General features: G+C 37.5%; 1 protein-coding gene across 2 annotated transcripts in view; it reads right to left on the bottom strand.

Moving 5' to 3' along the window:
* Positions 1 to 20974, bottom strand: part of nbeab (neurobeachin b) — a 451655-nt gene that overhangs the window by 79345 nt on the left and 351336 nt on the right. For both annotated transcript variants that reach the window (XM_058413684.1, XM_058413683.1), the window contains one exon: positions 12281 to 12393. In XM_058413684.1, coding sequence (XP_058269667.1) covers positions 12281 to 12393 — 113 coding nt within the window. The remainder of the gene's footprint in view (positions 1 to 12280; positions 12394 to 20974) is intronic.

Raw genomic sequence — 20974 nt, 5'->3', positions numbered from 1 at the left:
TGGTGTATAGTGTACAGTTGTGTGTACAGTGGTGTATAGTGTACAGTTGTGTGTACAGTGGTGTATAGTGTACAGTTGTGTGTACAGTGGTGTATAGTGTACAGTTGTGTGTACAGTTGTGTGTACAGTGGTGTATAGTGTACAGTTGTGTGTACAGTGGTGTATAGTGTACAGTTGTGTGTACAGTGGTGTATAGTGTACAGTTGTGTATAGTGTACAGTTGTGTATAGTGTACAGTTGTGTATAGTTGTGTATAGTATATGGTTGTGTGTACAGTTGTGTGTACAGTTGTGTGTACAGTGGTGTATAGTGTACAGTTGTGTGTACAGTGGTGTATAGTGTACAGTTGTGTATAGTGTACAGTTGTGTATAGTTGTGTATAGTATATGGTTGTGTGTACAGTTGTGTATAGTTGAGTGTAGTGTATAGTGCATAGCTGTGTAGGTGCTTATAATTGTGTGTAGTGTATTGTGTATAATAAGCACTAGTGATAACAATAAAATTGATATCCATCAGAGATAATAAAAGCTCCTGCCTGTGTTTGAACCTACAGCTCATACAGAAATCTCTGCAGCAAGCAGAAGTATGGAGGAATTCTCAGAGAAACACGTTTTATCTTTCCATTTAAAGTCGAATGACGTGCTCAGTGCACTTATCTAAGACAGCAGAGGGACTTGGTGCATGTAATTGTTTAGATCGAGATCCTCTGGGGAATGCACCTGAAAGGAAAAAAAGCAGAATTTTCCAGAAGTCTGGTTGCTCAGCTATCAGGAGGAAACACACTGCACCAGCTGCTTCATGAACAAACAACTTTGCCCTGATGAAAGAGAAAGTTGGCCAGGCTTTTATTTTACAGAACTGTATTTCTTTATATTTTTAAAGTATATAATATTACTTAGGTAAGTATGTGCTTATTTCTGGTACATAATTTGCATATTGGATCTTTGGAACCTTACAGGTTTGAACTTCTGTACAATAATTCAGAATTAAACAGCTAAGAATTCAGGATCATTTATACATAATAAAGGATCATTTATACAGTGACAATCGAATGCCGTTCCTTATGAATTTTCACCTTAAGAATTGAAATTATGCTTCGGCATATGAAGCATTTTCGGCATATGAACGAATCCAATTGAACAGAACGCCGGATAAGTTGCGCATACGTCTGGGAGCTATTCAGAACTTGTTTGTGTCAAAGCGCGTTTACAATGTTTATGATTTTTTGTTTCAGTCAGTGAAAGCTGTTTTGAAAGAGTCAACCCACGATACCAACGTTACCTTCAGCATGCGTTCCAAAGCTAGGTGATTTTTCGGGCGTTTTTTTGTAGACAGATTGGTGGCATGGGTGGTCTGTTCTATTTTTAGCCCAAGCTTGGTGGCACAACTTCCTGTGAGGAGCCTTGACATGGAATGCTATACAATACTATACTATTGTACGATACAACAGTTTTACTATTATAGTTAGTGTTTATATTTTAAAAACATCATAAACTTAATGATCTTAAAGGTCTGTTTTAAAGACCAAAATTCTGAATTTTCTACATTAATAAATAATTTTGAATGTATAGTGAGGGTTTTTGATTTGAGGCACAGATCATGACAACAATCACAACAATGGCAGTAAGGCTAAAACTTGGAAAAGAACATTTTCATTTACAAAATTTGGCAGAAGATTTATCATTTATACAAGGGCCTTTGCTCAAGGGCCCCAGCAGCGACAGCATGGTGGTCCTAGGATTAGAGCTCACAACCTTCTGATCATTAATCCAATGCCTTAATCCTCATTTACAAAATACTTGCATCTTTTTAAGAATTTTTAAGAATTTTTGTCTCTTGTTATAACTACTGTTAAAAATAAATTCATCCCCTTCAGACCAATCAGATTTGAGAATTCAGTAGCAGTGTGGTTTAATGGGAAGTTGCTCTACTGCAGCATATAGGAGAAAGAAATTATTTATTTATTTTTTGTTATTTTATTACAATATTCTGACATCTAAATCATATAAATCATTTTGATGCTAAATTTGAAATTATGGTAAAATCTTAATATGAATTTATGAGACGCTGAATAAATCACGTTGCTTTATTTAAGAGCCGGAGTTCATTTGGCCTCATTTACATATTAACTGCATCCTTTATTATACTCATTTCTGCCTTGTAGCTGCTCTTTAAATGAGCTAAACTCGACCGTAAACAGCTTTGGGAACACTAAAATACATCCTTTATCAAACATCGGCATCAAACAGCGCTGTACTTCTTACCTCTGATTATACCCGGAACAGGCTGTTTGATAACAAAGCGATTATCATTCATCTTTCGTCCCCGCTGACCTCATTAGGCCAAAAGCTATTCGAATGCTAACGATACATTAGCCGAAGTGTGATGATACGATCTCAATAACCTCATTATCAGACAATTAAAAATCCATTTGCAGTGCAGCGGCTTTGAGATTTAAAGGCTCGTAAAGAATGTCTGAGTGTTTCTTAATCCCTCAAATTCTCCATCTTGGGGAAAAGTGCTTGACCTGATGTCTCATAAAATCTATTACATAAATAAAAATCCCAGCTCGCAAATTTTATTGAGATGTTAACGATACATAAAGATTTTTTTGTGTCTGGTGAAATGCATAGCGGCTTGAAATAACAAGCATGAGTCAACAGTTTTTTAAGTGATTTATTTTATTTTTATTTTTGGTCGCGGTGTGACTTAGGAGCAGAGCGACACTTATATAGGACAAGCCCAGAATTCACTACATAAGTTCTCTCCATATTTCAGTATTTTTCTTCTTATAGATATGAGTGAAAACTACTTCAGCTTGTGTGTTTTTTGCTGTTTTGTAGTCATTTTGTGCTTTAGTCTCTGTGACCACAGCCTTTTCTGGAGGTTTCTGGAGGTTTGAGGATATCACTCATTGAGGGATGTGGTAGCTTAGTGGTGTTGGACTGCTGATCGAAAGCTTGAAGGTTGAATTCATTCTCCATCTCGTATTACTGCTTCTTTCTCAAGTACTATGTAAATACATATGCATATATCTTTATAGCCTTTATTGGTCATATATACATTACTGCACAGTGAAATTCTTTCTTTGCGTATCCCATCCATGAGAGTCAGGGTCAAAGCGCAGGGTCAGCCATGGGTTGGGTTCCCAGTGGTTGCAGCTTGGCAGTGCTAGGGCGTGAACCCTGATCTTCCGATCAATAACCCAGTGGTTAATAATAATAATCAATAACTCAGATGTTTAATAACCCTTAACCACTTGTCCCTTTACTACTCAGTTGTATACAGGAAATAAATGTCTGCCATACATGTAGATACACCAATCAGGCATAACATTCTGAGCAGTGAAGTGAACTGGTAAACCCTTAACCACTTGCACTGGGTGCCAGGGCTTGAACCCCGGTCTTCTGGTCAACGACCCAGAGCCTTAACCACTGGAGCTACCACCGCCCCATATATAAAGTAAATAATGCACAAATCTGCACATCTCTGTTCATCCTCTGTTCCAGAAATATACACATTATTATTATTATTGATTATGTCTAACTATTTAAATTCTTCTGTTTTCTGTTCTCAAGCCAGATATGTTTATATGTATGTATGTATGAATGTATGTGTATATATATATATATATATATATATATATGTATGTACCAAGAGAATTTTTAAAAAACCACAACAAATTCCTTGTGTGTCTGCGCACACTTGGCAAATAAAGCTGATTCTGATTCTGAATCTGAATCTGAGGTCCACTAAAACTGTCACTGCTGGTCCCCTGACCAAAGCCCTTAACCCTCAGTTTCTCAGATGCAATAAAAATATAAGTCGCTCTGGAGAAGGGTGTCTAATATCATTTACTGTTTAAATCCCATTTAGTCAAGTGAAGAAACTTTCATTGTCATTTCAGCCACATATAGCTGAGGCAGTACACAGTGAAATGAGACAACGTTTCTCCAGGACCCTGTTCCTCCATAAGACAACATAACAGCATTATAGCTACAGAACAGAAACAACAACACAGAGCTAAGGACAGAAAGTTTGTCCAAGCTCCATAAAGTGCAACCAGGTGCAAACAGTGTGTGAACATACACACACGATTACAAAGATAATCAACAGTTATGAAGCGTAAATGTCGTGCTCGGATACACAAACTCATAATTTCACTCGATGAACCGAACCAATGTTTGGTTGCAGCAATGATGACATAAAAAGTTCCGAGAAGAAGCCTGGAGATCTTCCTGAAATTTCAATATCATAACATCTTACTGATCTAAAAGGTCTGTTTTAAAGACCAGAATTCTGATTAGTAAATACTTTTAAATGTATAGTGAGGGTTTTTTGGATTTGAGGAAAATCGAAAATCTAGTAAATTCTGTTTAGAATTTATATATAACGGTTCTGGTGGTTTCCCTGGAGCTGTGCCGTGCACATGCTCAGTAATTTACTGTTTGATTCCAATTCATCAACATAGACAGATATGAAGAATATCAACAATTATGAAACTTAAATCCAGTGTAAATGTTGTGCTCGGATATATTTCACTCAAAGATTGACGAATGAGCTCCAAAGTTTGATTGCTGTAATAATAATGACATAAAAAGTTCACAGAAGAAGCTGAAAGTCTGGAGATCTTCCTGAAATTTCCTGAAATAAAGCACTGTGCTAACCTAAGCTCGTTAGCTAGATTCCTATTTTGGCAAAATATATCCCTCATAGACTTGTGTTATTTCAAGGATTTTTTGAATCAGGCAGTTAATGAAATCTCCTGAGACACCACTCAGCAAAAATCAAGCCAAACTCTCTTACTTTCTGACTAATCGCGTACCTCGTGTAGCTCATTACTGTAAAAACCGACCGCTATCTTCAAACCCAATCAGCATCCGTTGCTGAGGCTCCAGATTTAAGCAGAGCGGTTTTGGAGATTAGAGCTCAGGAGAGTGCATTTAGCCTGTAATATCTGCTCTGCTTTTTCCCTGGAGACAAGCATCCAGCATTTCATATTTCAGAGGAAATTACATTAGGGCTCAGCACGATGGCAGCGTCTGTCAGGGGGAAGCAGCGCTTGTTTTCTCTGGCCTCGTCAGCCAGCGAGATCAATGTACAGCTTCGGTCTGATCTAATCAAGATCCTGCGAGTCAAAACAAAGCAGATGCTTCTCTAAAACGACGGACGCTGCCGAAGAACGGTGTGTGCGTTTATGCTAGGTTATTATTTCTAGTCTTTCTAGATGTGAGGCGGCTATGAGAGGAAAATCTACCACAGCACAGGGAAATTCTTCGTTCTGATTGGTCAGAAGGTGTGGATTTATTTTCAGTGATTGGAGATCTTACAGATTGAGAGATAGGTTTCGGCATTTGAAGCTAGTTTATACTGAGACATCTCCAGTGTCTGAGGTAAAGCTCTAAATCTCTTGTTAACTCCAAGAGAAAGAACAAAAGAGATGCTGGTGAGGGAACAATGAGGTTTGCAATAGTGTACGTTTAAGTAGCCTTTATTTGTTACATATACATTATGGTACAGTGAAATTCTTTCTCCGTATATCCCATCCTTGCAGTAAGAGTGCAGGGTGAGCCATGATGCAGTGCCCCTAGAGCAAAAGGGGTCTAGGGCCTTGCTCAAGGACCCAGTGGTGGAACCTTGGCGGTGCTGAGGTTTGAACCCTGATCTTCCACTTGTGCTACCACCACCACCATATCTCATATCTATAAGTGATAACAGGACCATCTTTTAGCATGTTAATTATGAATAGCTAAAAAGTATTCTGTGTTACTAGCAAAATGCTTTGGTATACAGTAAGAAGAAGGAAGGGAAAAAAACTTGTGATTCTTTGAATGAAGAATTAAAGCAAATGGACAGGTTTACGGAAGCTATGATGCTATTACAAAAAAAAAACTGTTGTAATAGTTTTTGCCATCAAGTAAGCCTTTAATAACGAAAGTTCCTTGCGAGCAGACTTGTACAACTGAGATAATTATGTCTGCTGTCCCTCCTCCACTTTCCTCTTCACACATTCGTGAAAAGTTCAAGCAGAGACAAGTCATCTAATTTCCTGTCAAAGCCTCACAAAAGGAGTTCGAATAACACTCGCCAGGAAGGCGGCGCTGCAACGCGAGCGCCTGATTGGCGAGCATTAGCATGCGCTAATTAACAGCTGCGAGCCAAGCGTTTTCGTTTCTCCCTGTCTGTCAAGAAAGGAAATAATCATTAGATTCCAGTAAATCCGTCTAGCACCCGAATGCTGCTGTCATGCAGAAACGAGCAAGCCTTCGCCTGGAGCCCCGTAAACAACCGGACCTGGTTCTCTGAGTCACTCTGTAGCACAGGATGAGTGCAGGTGTGTGTCGTGGGTGTGGCAGGAGAGGGGAATTAAGGTACGCTTCAGTGGCAGGACGCTTCAGTGGCACGAAGCTGCTCGTCACGCAGGCCCTCGGGGACATTTTCAGCTGGTGAGTGGCAGCTGCTTCCTGCTGGGCGAGTTATGGAGGCTCACGGCGAGCCGCTTGGCATGGCAGCTCTGGGAGAATGGCACATGAAGTGTTTTGAAAGACGGAGCTTTTGGATGAGCTCGCATTCCCAAGGCAAGTATTTGCATAACGCAACTTCAGCATGTATTACTGTCCTGTCCAGAATACATACAACAATGGAACCAACGGGAAAGTGAGGGATCTGGAGGAAATGTGGGGATCATTAATAAGTGTGTTACATTTATAAATATGTAACTAATTTGACAATTTATTTCTATTTCTGGAAAAAAAAATAACCCCAGATTTCTACGACTGTATAAAGATATCATGCATTAAACTCAGGGAAACTATCATCTTTTATTTTATGTTTTGTAACCCGTCCCTTTAAGAGTATTTGCTGACTTCTCGTGTAAAAATTATGCTTAATGCTTACTTACAGCACTGTATAACAAGCTTCTTTATTATTTTTTTTAGTGTTATTCTGTTTTTTTGCATGTCTTGTGTTACTACTAAATCATGTCTCCATGTGTTCACCTCTTTAAGAGCATTTATTGACTTCCCCTTTAACAAATGCTTAACACTTACTTACAGCACTTTATAACAAGAGATTGAAGCTTCTTCATTATTTTTACTGTTATTGTGTTTAAGATACCCTTTTAAGATCATATATTGACTTCCCCTTTAACAAATGCTTAATGCTTGCTTATGGCACTTAATAACAAGAGATTAAAGATTGATTTCTTTTTAATCATCTTACATTTTGAATGTCTTATGCTCTGTGTAAACACTACTGTAACGTGTCTCTATGTGTTTGTTTGCTCTGTCTATTTGTTGTAGTTATTGTGAAAGCAAAAGGAATTTCCTAGAATCAATCAATCAATCAATCAATCAGTCAATAAGCAATATAGTGTTTGTAAGCAACACATTTACTTTGTTTACTTTGCATAAAATAAATCTGACCAGACCGAAAGACCTAATAAATTAAGTTCAGCTATTAATGTCTAATAAGATTCACAATATTGATTAAATATATTTATATACAATAATGATGCACAAACCTTTTACTAAATGAACAGACATTTGATTGTAGAAAAGTATTTTTTGCAAAAGGTTTGTTTTATAAAGCCACTAACTTTGCCTTGAAATTCAAACAACAAATAAATAAAAATAAAAATGCAAAAACTAAGGAATGTGTGTGTTTTTTGTGTGTCCTTAAGTCATGGATCTCAGCCACAACATGCAATAAAGTCTTGTACTGTAATAATACTGTAACAATTTCTTACTTGATAATGGTGCAATATCACAGACACAAGGGCTACTGGTGGTGTTTATATGACAGCGATTATGATAACTGACTATTTCTGTGAATTATAGGTGTATAAATGGACTTCCATAACAATCATTTTTTATTATTAAAATATATTTTTTTTTAATTCTCTGACATTTGGATGCTCCTCTGTATTATTAATATACTGAAAGAAGGACTAAGATATTACTTCTAATTTACACAAAAATATGACGTTTTTAACAAAACACGATTTTGTTGCTTACATACTAAGCGAATTTGAAGTGACAGAATTTTAAAGACATTTCTAAGGATTAGATTACATAGTGTTAATGTAAACCAGTTAAAGTCAGGATGTCGATTACTGTATAATAACATCCATTCTTTAATGGATAAAAGATGAAATATAGAAATATGTGAAATAGATAGAAATATAGAAATATGTGAGAGAGGGAGAGCCTGACTGATCAGAGACAGACAGAAAGAGAAACAGACAGAAATAAAGAGACACAGAGATACCCTAAATAGAGAAAGATGGAGAAACTGGGAGAGATGGACAGAGATACAGAAAAAAGAGAGAGAAAAGATAGCAGAAAACAACAAGGAAAGGAAACTAGGAAACTATAATCAGGACAGAGAGAGAGAGAGAGAGAGAGAGAGAGAGAGAGAGAGAGAGAGAGAGAGAGAGAGAGAGACAGGTCGAAAGAAAGACAGATGGAGAGAGAGAGAAATACAGAGAGAGACAGCGAGAGAGAAAGAGACAGGGAACATATATACATAACATATATAATAATACATATATACAGAGAGAGAGAGAGGGAGAGAGAGAGAGCGCAGTTGTTTTCAGGTCAGTCAGGTTGTTAGCTGTGAGAATGAGCCGTATGGGACAAGTGAGAATGAACTGAGCGAAACAGAGAGGGAGAGAAGAGATGAGTGAAACAGAATAGAGAAATATGGAGAGTGGAGAGTGGAGAAAGATGAAGAAATTGGGGACAGAGGACAGAGATATCAAGAGGGAGTGAGAAAGAGCAAAGAAGAATGAGAAAAGGAAACTATATTCAGGACAGAGAGAGAGAGACAGAAAGAAAGACAGAGGGATAATAGAGAGAGAGATACAGATAAAGACAGTAAGAGAGAGAGAGAGAGAGAGAGAGAGATAGAGAGAGAGAGAGAGAGAGAAAGGGAGAGAGAGAGAGAGAGGGAGGCAAAAATACAGAAAGAGAGAAAAGAGAGTGAAAGACAGAGAGAGACGGATATAAAATCATTCGCTAAATTCCTATTTTGGTAAATATTTCCCTCATAGACTGTGTTTAATATAAAACAGTTAGAGTGTGAAATCTCAGCAGGATGTTGGTGCTGATGTGAGCTACAGTATAACTACAGCGTTCCATTCAGGGGATTAGTAGAACAGTGCAGTCTGGAACTAAACCCCAGTATCATGGGTTTGATTCTCAGCTCAGGTGTCAGCCCGGGGTTTGATTTTATTCAGGGATGTCATCAAATCACACTTGATGAAAACAAACTGAGTTCATGTTACTCAAGTCAATTTCAACATTTCAGAATTCTCTGCAGATGCTGGTGTAGCTGCTGGTTTTCATTCCAACTGAAGCAGCTGCCACACCTGACAAATATCTGAAGACAAAGATCAGGTGTGGCTTCTGCAGGGTTGGAATGAAGACCTACAGACACACCAACAGTTGGACTTAGATGCATTAAATTATAGATTTGGATCATTTTAGAAAACACCGCTTTGATTCTGGACGTCAGAGTCAGAGTGACGTGTCTCACTCGGGGGGTTCGCTGCTGCGTGTACTGCTAGGAAGTAGCAGAAAGTGAATTTGCTCCTCTAGCAGCAAACTTTTGGAGGTGTGAAGCCTCAGCTAGTCAAGGACAAGCATCAGGAGGCCTGCAGCTCTGCTCAGGACCTGATAATGAAGGCAGCTCATGCTGCTAAAGAGCACCGTGAGGGTGTCACATTATAATGCATCAGTGTCCTCCTCCAACGACCTGCTTCCCTCAGCTCTCCTCTGCTTTTCTAGACAATATTACATCCAAGGACAGATTAAAGATGAATAGAAATGTTTTATTTGTTATTTTCTCTCTGATATCAGTCTGTAGCTCCTTTTCCTCAAGGACCAGTGTGTTCTTATCCTCAAAACATCTTCCACATCCCTTCATTCAGCCTTTCCAGAGCCTGACAGAGGTTAGTAACGTATGAAAAAGAGAGAGAGAGATTAAAATAAAGAAAGAGGCACAGAGACACCTGAGTGGAGAAAGATGAAGAAATTGGGAGAGATGGACAGAGATATAGAAAAATATTAAACACAGATAGATAGATAGAGAGAGAGAGAGAGAGAGAGAGAGAGAGAGCCTGACTGTCAGAGACAGACAGAAAGAGAAACAGATTAAAATAAAGAAAGAGACACAGAGACACCTGAGTGGAGATGAAGAAAATTGGGAAAGATGGTCAGAGATATATAAAAATATTAAATACAGAGAGAGAGAGAGAGAGAGAGAGAGAGAGAGAGAGAGAAAGAGAGAACACAGATCAACGAGAAAAGGAAACTATAATCAGAAAAGAGAGAGACAAGTAGAAAGAAAGACAGACGGATAATAGAGAGAGATATACAGAGAGAGAGAGAGAGAGAGAGAGAGACCAACACATATACAACTGTATGTGTTAAATATTATATATTTTATATATAGAAAGAAAGAAAGAAAGAAAGAAAGAAAGAAAGAAAGAAAGAAAGAAAGAAAGAAAGAAGAGTGAGAATGGTAGAGAGGGACAGAGAGAGAGAGAGGGGGGGGGAGAGGGAGAGAGAGAGAGAGAGAGAGAGAGGGAGAGAGAGAGAGAGAGAGAGAGAGGGAGAGAGAGAGAGAGAGAGAGAGAGAGAGAGAGAGGAATGCAGTTGTTTTCAGGTCAGTGAGTTTGTTAGCTGTGAGAATGAGCCGAATGTGAAGAGTGAGAATGAACAAGAAAGAGAGAGAACCTGAACAACTGTACCTTGAAGAGAAAGAAAGAAAGAAAGAAAGAAAGAAAGAAAGAAAGAAAGAAAGAAAGAAAGAAAGTATAGCACTTGTAGTCTTTTGCAATATCTGATTTAAACTGCAGGCAACTTAAACTGCACCCCCCCCATATCTCTGTATAATACATCTACAGTCAGTTCTATAATTATTGGCACCCATCAATTTATAATGTAATTTCATTCAACTTAAACATCTTCTGTATTTCTCTTAAACCTTTTATTTGTGCTACATGCTATTGTTAACTATTAATATTTCAATTCAACTATTTATCCCTAACATTTATCCCTAATGAGCAAGCCTGGGGTGACGGTGACAAGGAAAAACTCCCTGAGATGATTTTATATCCATTTTCTATCTAACACACCTTTATTCCGTCCATAGATATTTCATATTAAGTGTATTTTAAAGCCATTTCATTAAGTCAAGTCATTTATTCCAGTGCAATCATTATGAGTTATCTTAACGTTTGCTCATATACACAAAGAGTGCCAATACTTCTGTTTATATACTTTACCACAGCTTTTAAAGCTTTTTTTCTTCTTTAGAATACAGAAAGGATCGATCTGTTCCTGGTCATATGCTGCTGGTTATGAGTGATGTGTGGGTGGAAACATGTCCAGGACAACATCCAAACATGATTAGTGTTTATTTTTTCTGCTCCTTCCATTTAACGCTGTTGGATAATTTCATGTCGTTTGTCTCGTTTTACATAGTGGGATCTTGTTAAGACATGTGTACACCCTTTTGAAAAAATAAATAAATAAATAAAAAAAATCCCATGGAAAATATCTTATTAAATCATCTTAGAGAAGCAAAGGCTTTTAAAAAAATCTCTAGAATAACACTACCTCGCCTCTGATTTTCGGTTTCCTCCAAACAAATGTGCTGGGTTTTCCTCATAGCTTATTAATACAGTGCAGTGCCTTCAGACGTTTTATTTCCATATGGTTCGGTTTGCTTTTTCTTCGGATATGACCTGCCTCTGGTCCATCTTGCCTATTTAAGCGATTAGTTTAATGGAGGGAAAATTCCAATTCCAGCCACACTCATGCAGAGAAGCAGTGGAATTATGGACCGATCCGAGTGTATGTGCAGAGGTCATCAATAAGATAGACGGCGGTTTGAGTTGGAATTAAACAAGCCTGCCTTTGTTTGAAGGACCACTTAGGTTATGATTTAAAATTGCATAATGTGTGCTTTGGTACGCAGATCATTTTTACGATCTACGGAAAGTCGATAGCGGCTTGCCAACAAAGCGACGTGTACACTTAATAGAATGTTAATGTCAGGTAAATACGCTAAAAAAAAAAAACGTTCGGCTCCTTAGAGAAGCCATAGACATTCCAGAGGATGCTGTAAATCTACCGTCTTGCTCAAAATTTATGCAGGTTTTAAACCATTAATCACATCCAATGGGCAGAAAGATCCTCCACCTCCGCATGATGTGTTACAGAAAGCGATGATCTATTAGATACTTGCGCAGCAGTGTATATTTAATTTGTACCTTCGACAGATCTCGGAAGTTGCCAGGCAGTGTGAGGTCCAGCTCCTCCGACTCGTAGTTGGTGAGAACCCAAGGGAAGACGGGATACTGGTTCAGGTCGTTATATGTCCTTCCTAGCGCAAAAAGAGCATTAAATATATTAATATATTATTGAGTGCAAAGGTTTACACACCCCCCATTGGTAAGCCATTAATATTGTATTTCTATCAACAACGTAGAATTGCATTAAAGGGGTATTTTAGGCTCTTGAGTGGAGCAATAGGAAAGAATTTGCTCGATCATCTGGAGATGATACCCTCCATGGTTGTACCTTTTGGGTGGGAGATGGCATGATGTGTCTCTGGAGCCAATCAGAGGCATTTGTGAGCTCATGTATGGAGAAGAGTGTAAAATGTAAAATAAATAAATAAATAAATAAATAATAATTTCAGTTTTCTCCAAACAGATGTGTTCGGTTTTCCTCATAGCTCATCAATGCTACAGTGCAGTGCCTTCAAACGTTTTATTTCCATATGGCTTGGTTTGCTTTTTCTTCAGATATGACCTGCCTCTGGTCCATCTTGCTTATTTAAGTGATTAGTTTAATTAAAAAATACAAAAAAATTAAAAAATTAGATAAATAAATAAATAAAACTAATAATAATAATAATCATAATAATAATCATAATAATAATAATAATAATTCATTTGTCATCCACCCCATTTGATATGAAAAATAATGAAATTCTGGCCAGAAATCCAGTTAATTTTAATGTTTTTTTTTTGTTACAAATACTACAGTAAGTAATTTTCTTAGAACTTCCACAGCTGTTTTCTTTATTAGCGTGCTTAAAGTTTTGTGTCCTCGTTTAAAACTGAAACAAGCTCCAACGCTCAAGCAGTTTTCTATTGAGTTTAAAGTCAAGAAAAGAAAATATTGACCTTTCACCGAGCTGGAGAAGAAGATAAATAAGTGTTTAATAAGTGTTAGGGGACACCATTATCAACAGTGAAAGCTATCCATCAGTAAGGCAAGAAATCCTGGGAATAAAAAAGAGAAAAAAGAGAAAAAAAAGCTATAGAGATTCACAAAAATCCAAAACAAGCAGCAGAAAAGCTGAGAAAAGTCATTACAGCCAAGTGAAATAAACATCCACATTTCCTCAATATTCAGAAATATAAAGTTGAGGTGTTAATTTAATTTAATACATATACCTTAGAGAGCAGGGGAAAAATGTTAATAATTCCAAAAAATGAGGGGTCATTTTTCATCAGTTCTCCACCGAAGAAACAATTTCACATAACAGATATTCACATATAATTTCTCAAAACGCAATAATAACTGAATTTGCACAAATGAACCAGTTCACAAGTTTACACATGCTCGATTCTTCATCCTGTTTGTTACATGATCAGCAACTGTTTTATATTTTGTGAGATCTTTTCAAAGGGAGTCTCTCATTTGTCCTAAGTTAATCTTGTAGTTAAATATTCCTTCATCTTCCTTAACCACTTTACTGTACTGGTCACACTGGGCCTGACGAGTGGGATACACACTGGGTTGGTCACCAGTCCATCACAAATCACCATGAACACATATTCATTACATTACATTTACATTATAAGCCCTTATCCAGAATGACTTACCTCATTTTATCTCATATTTTATACAATGGAGCAACTGCTCAAAGACCCAGCAGTGGCAGCTTGGTGGACCTGGGATTCTGATCAGTAGTTCAACACCTTAACCACTAAGCTTCCACATATTCCACATAACATTTTACATATGCTGTATCTGCATCACACAACTGACTAAACATGACTGCAGAAAGGACATTGTTCCCTTTTGAGTCTGGTTCGTCTCAAGGTTTCTTCCTCATACCATCTAAGGGAGTTTTTCCTTGCCACAGTCACCTCAGGCTTGCTCACTAGGGATGATTTTGTCTAACATCTAGGACTTTTGGATGTTTTAGGATGTTTTTTGTTTCTTATGTTCTATAAAGCTGCTTTGAGACAATGTCCGTTGTTAAAAGCGCTATACAAATAATTGAATTGAATTGAATTGAATTCACACACTTACTCAGTTAGGAAATTTATCATAGCCAAGCCGCCTACCTATTGGCATGTTTTTTGGGAAGTTGGAGGAAAATCTGGGAACCATGAGAAAATCCAGACAGACATGAGGGAATATAAGAAACATGTGGCATGATGTCTGCTGCACCACCTCATCAAGCGTGGTGAGAAAATCTCTTCTACTCTGATGGCTTTTGTCCTATTGACCACCAGTAGAGATTAATTACTGGTTCGGTTCTTTGCAAATTACCTTAACTTTTTCTGAAATTTCTAGAGGAAGCTGAGTCACACAGCAGCTTACGTCATTGTCATCTGGATGGAAAGCCCAAAGAACCGCCTATGAAATATCCAGGAAATGCCTTATGTTGCATGGTCTTCGTTTCCCTCTTCTCATTATGCATACCTCGCTGTCTTTTTCTCTTTCTCTCTCTCTCTCTCTCTCCCACACATACTCATTCCCCCCTCCTCCTCCTCCTCCACCTCCTCCTCCTCCTCCGCCTGCTTTCTTCATCTCTTACTTTCACGCTAGAAATCGGAGCTTCAGACGGCAAAACCGACTAGCGCTGCATAGACAGGCATCAGAAACAGAGCTGTAAAAATGCTCACTTTCTATCCTGTCTAATTCCTCAGCGAAGAGGAAAAGTCTTTATCGGGTGTGACATTTCCACTTAAAGCCAGAGTCACACACTCCCAACTTCGAAGAGAATCAGCTTTTCATAAACGGGGAAGTCATCTCAGATATAAGATTCCAAATGATTTGAAATAAATGAAAATAAGAGAAGGGGAAAAAAAGCCCGCTGTTAAAGACAAGGATATATAAATACATATAAGCTTACTGTGCAGTTTATGAGAAACACCTACACATTCAGGCAATAACTTACATCTAATCAGCCAATCATATGGCAGCAGCACAAACCATGCCGAGCTGTGACTATCATTAGGCATGGTTGTTGGTATCAGATGGACTAGCTTGAGTATTTCAGAAACTGCTGATCGTCTGGGGTTTCCACACAGCACAGTATCTAAAGGTTACTTGCCAGAAATTGCCAGTTTCAACCAAGAAGAAGAAGAAGCCTTTATTATCACCACACATACAGCAAAGTGGAATTCCTTTCTTCGCATATCCCAGCTGAGAAAGTTGGGGTCAGAGTGCAAGGGCAGCTATAATACAGTGCCCCGGAAGCAGAGAAGGTTAAGGCCCTTGCTTAATTGCCCAACAGGGGCAGCTGGGTGATGCTGGGGCTTGAACAACCCAGACCCTTAACCACTTGAGCCACCAGTGAAAAATACAACCAGAAGGATACAGTGAACAACGTAACCACTCTTTACAGCCGCGGTGAGCAGAAAAGCATCTCAGAATGCATAGAGTCTTCAGGTGGATGGCCAACAACCGCAGGACAGGAAAGTGGACTGAAGACTGGTCAAAGTTCTGGTCATGGTTCTGCCATTTTGACTGAATGTTTAATCCAAAGAAAATTTGGATTGAGGAAGCTGCCAATATATAACTATTTTTTCTCCTGAATCATCACAACACTAAAGACTCCTACCATAAACCTAGATTTTTTATATGCAGACGATATACTACTATCTGTAGCTGCTCTCATAAAAAATGAATCAATCATCTGACCAATCGGAACTGAGAATTTTATACTTTGCCATAAAATTTGTTACTCATGAATGTTTGATCATTTCAATAAAATATACAGCTTTAAAAATGTTTTGACTGATTAAAAGGCGCGTCAACATGATTTCCAGATGTATTTCAATATCACATAATTCAAGAAAATATCTATATTTTATATCAGTTCAGTGATTAGTCTTAGTATTATATTTCTACATTATTATTTCATTATGTATTTGATACTTGAGTGAAATTTTGAAACCCAGTGTATTTTTCTTATAACAGTGGTGGAAAAACCAAAGCCTGTATAAACACATTACACTTTAGTGTACTTGGAAAAATGGAGTGATTTTGTGTAACCGACTTTGTGAAACTCTGAAGGGTGAACAGTTCACGAAATCAGCTGACACTCGCCTGATTCTGCTCCACATTCTTACACAGTGTGACCCACAGCTGGAGCCGTGGCACCACATGGAAGCGCGGGATAGACGTGGGATTGTGTGCGAGTTTAATTTACCCCACTCTTGCCATAATGCATGCAGACTACCAAACAAAAGGACAGCATCCGGCCTCGTTAGCACATCCAACCCTATTGATTCCCATTCGTCATGCTTTTAATTAGAAGCCACATGTCACACCTTTCGCATTATCGCACCAACGTAATAGTAATTGACACGGGCAATTATAAAATCAGGCCCAAGCTTTAGTCTTAAAAATACTGAACACCTTTTGTTATGGGTTTAATGTTGTGATCTATCTATCTATCTATCTATCTATCTATCTATCTATCTATCTATCTATCTATCTATCTATCTATCTATCTATCTATCTATCTATCTATCTATCCACACTATACTAGTAACAATAGTTGTCTTTTCTCCAACATTCTTATTAAAATCTATCTCTCTGTCTGTCTCTCTCTTTCTCTCTATCTCTCTTTCTCTCTCTCTCTGTCTCTCCCTCTTTATGTATGTCTTTAGTCTGTATGTCTCTGTCTCTCTCTCTCTCTCTCTCTCTCTCTCTATCTATCAGACCTGTCTGTCTGTCTGTCTATACATATTAAAAAATGAAATCTGTCAATAACATCTAAACAACGTGGCATAATTCATGTATATTTTAATAAGCATCTATCTATCTATCTATCTATCTATCTATCTATCTATCTATCTATCTATCTATCTATCTATCTATCTATCTATGCTTTATATACATATTAAAAAACAAAATCTGTCAATAACATCTAAACAAAGTGATGTAATTCATGTATTTTTAATAAGGTCATGTTAAGACACTCTTTGGCCTAATTTCCATCATAAATTCATGAAACCTGACTTTGTAGGTCAGGGCATCTGAGTAAATTTCTAAAGACTTTTATGAATTTATGATTCTGGAACCTTTATAACACATTTCTAAGCTAATCTTTTACGAAACAAAGAATTTACTCCGAAGAAAAGCCTTGTGTGAAAACTCACAACATTTATTCATTTATAGTTATTGGAATTCTTCTTATTCTTGCCTAGAAGGTATTCAACAATCTTAATTATAAAAGGTATTGATATACGAGCTTCATAAAGGTGTCAAGTTGTATTCTCGTAATACTTTATTTGAAGGCAAATGGGCAAAAATTCATTAGATATTCATTTGACCTTATGAATGTGTTACGAAGGCCAAAAGTTGGTTTATACATTTACTCTGTTTTTAAAGCGAGGTTAGCCAGCAGGATGAGGTTATGCAGGTCTCACATAATCACACTCAGTATACTCAACACTCTACTGCATACTGCATGACTCTAACGTCTCATGAGCAAGAATGTATAACTTTAAGGAAGCGTTCAGACTAGCAGTGTACCCTGAAACAGGCCACGGAAAATTTGCATGAAAAATCAATAATATGAAAGCTGTTACACGGACCGGGAAACACGGTGCAGATTACCAGTAGGATGTGGTGTGAGTTCGGTTGGACTGGAACTGTGCCGTGATTCCTGTGAAGGTGATCAGGAAGTAAACTAACCTGCATGTGCATTTAGCTGATGACATCGTGACATCATTAGTTTCGACAACACACATGTAACATGAGTGACAAGGGGAACGTTGTAGGACATAGAAGAAACAGGTGAGTTGCCTAACTGTGGATAATGGGCAGAAAATAATGTAAAAATAGATGATATATGTATATCTGGTGTGTTCTCCATGTGTTTGCACAAGGGTTCGACAGAATCTAGTGAGTCTGAAAACAGACCAACAGTCAAACTCAGATTCAGACCACAGGAAACAGTGTGAAATAAAATATCACGCAGATAGCACTTGACTCTTGGGCATCTCGAGGGCTGATTAAGATTTCCTAATGATTCCAGATGATTAAAGGAATCTTTACTGAAAAGAAACCTCATGTGGTTCCTCACGGCGATACTTAAGATTGCTAAATGTGTCAATTCACGTCCTTGTATTTGTAAACAAGACACATTGGAAATGACCTGTGGTGTATCATCATTTATATCATGATAGCTTTAATAATCACAAAGTGTTCAAAGATGTACAGTATCCAAAATCGAAAAAGTCATTGGCTTGCTTTGTGACGTGAAATTAACTTAGGCATATAGACATAATTTTGCTCTTCAGCACAATGACCTTAAGCACTTAATGTGTGTACTAACTCCAGCGGCATTTAGCAGACAGCACAGCACTGATGCTGACCAAATCCTAGTGACCTTCGTTCATCGGGGTGAATGTGTGAGCGGAACGTTTCGGCCGAGCTTTGATTACTCGGGTCAAGCGTGCGAAGGAGCGGGTCAGAGTGGAGAAGAGGAGAGGAAAAGAGAGCTGACAGCACCGAGGCCCGGGCGGAGGATGTTAATAACAGTGAAACGGTGTTTAATTAGGAGAAGAGAGGCTCTGCATTAACACCCCCCTCTCGGGCCTGTCTGTGTGCCCAGGTTTCACTGACACCTCTGTCAGCCCTGGTCATTACCACTTCAGTTTTTTAATGAATTTTCTCCCTGTACCCATTGCGCCTTACATCTAATTAGCTGACAATAATGTATCAGAGCAGCACGAGAGCTAAATATAAATATGCATGAATATGCAGCGCGAGCCGGGGATGACACTTTTCAGTGTCAAAACAAAAAAAGGGTGTAAAAGAGAGAGTGCGCAAAGAAGTTGGTTCACATTAGAGACTGTGTAATGGAACCTCTCGACTCTGCTGACACACACGTTCACGCTCGGTGCAACTAATTATCAAGAAAAATGTGCAGCTCCTGCTCTCTCGGAAACAACAGCTCGCCGAATCAAAAGAGGAAAACTTTGCACCTGACAACTGCATTGCCTTCTGAAATAAATAACGAGAAGAACCCTGTTTTAACGAGAGCTTCAGAGCAAGAGAAGAGAAACACAGTTAGATATAATTTCATACTCTTTTTATTATTATACTAAAAAAGTACTTAATGATCCTGAATACATGATTATAGCAGACTGTTTTCTTTGCTTTTATAGATATTAAAAATTTATATCCATCCATCTGTTCTTCTTTCCGTATGTCTGTCTGTCCATCCACCCTCTATCTATCTATCTATCTATCTATCTATCTATCTATCTATCTATCTATCTATCTATCTATCTATCTGCTTATCATCTATTCATCCATCTGTCCATTTGCCTATCTATCTATCTATCTATCTATCTATCTATCTATCTATCTATCTATCTATCTATCTATCTATCTATCTATCTATCTATCCATCCAACCATCCATCCGCCTATTTATCTGCCTATCACCTATTCATCTATCTATCTATCTATCTATCTATCTATCTATCTATCTATCTATCTATCTATCTATCTATCTGCTTATCATCTATCCATCCAACCATCCATCCATCCGCCTATTTATCTGCCTATCACCTATTCATCTATCTATCTATCTATCTATCTATCTATCTATCTATCTATCTATCTATCTATCTATCTATCTATCTATCTATCTATCCATCAATCCACTATCTATCTATCTATCTATCTATCTATCTATCTATCTATCTATCTATCTATCTATCTATCTATCTATCTATCCATCCATCAATCCACTATCTATCTATCTATCTATCTATCTATCTATCTATCTATCTATCTATCTATCTATCCACCCACTATCTATCTATCTATCTATCTATCTATCTATCTATCTATCTATCTATCCACTATCTATCTATCTATCTATCTATCTATCTATCTATCTATCTATCTATCTATCCACTATCTATCTATCTATCTATCTATCTATCTATCTATCTATCTATCTGCTTATCATCTATCCATCCAACCATCCATCCATCCGCCTATTTATCTGCCTATCACCTATTCATCTATCTATCTATCTATCTATCTATCTATCTATCTATCTATCTATCTATCTATCTATCTATCTATCCATCCATCCACTATCTATCTATCTATCTATCTATCTATCTATCTATCTATCTATCTATCTATCTATCTATCTATCTATCTATCTATCTATCCATCCATCAATCCACTATCTATCTATCTATCTATCTATCTATCTATCTATCTATCTATCTATCTATCTATCTATCTATCTATCTATCTATCTATCTATCTATCTATCCACCCACTATCTATCTATCTATCTATCTATCTATCTATCTATCTATCTATCTATCTATCTATCTATCTATCTATCTATCCACTATCTATCTATCTATCTATCTATCTATCTATCTATCTATCTATCTATCTATCTATCTATCTATCTATCCACTATCTATCTATCTATCTATCTATCTATCTATCTATCTATCTATCTATCTATCTATCTATCTATCCATCCAACCATCCATCCGCCTATTTATCTGCCTATCACCTATTCATCTATTCATCTATCTATCTATCTATCTATCTATCTATCTATCTATCTATCTATCTATCTATCTATCTATCTATCTATCTATCTATCTATCTATCTATCCATCCAACCATCCATCCGCCTATTTATCTGCCTATCACCTA

The sequence above is a fragment of the Hemibagrus wyckioides genome, linkage group LG17 (assembly GCF_019097595.1).
Source record: "Hemibagrus wyckioides isolate EC202008001 linkage group LG17, SWU_Hwy_1.0, whole genome shotgun sequence".
In the NCBI taxonomy this organism is placed as follows: domain Eukaryota; kingdom Metazoa; phylum Chordata; class Actinopteri; order Siluriformes; family Bagridae; genus Hemibagrus; species Hemibagrus wyckioides.
Note: the sequence above shows the minus strand (reverse complement) of the source record. Positions and strands in the feature narration are given on the sequence as shown.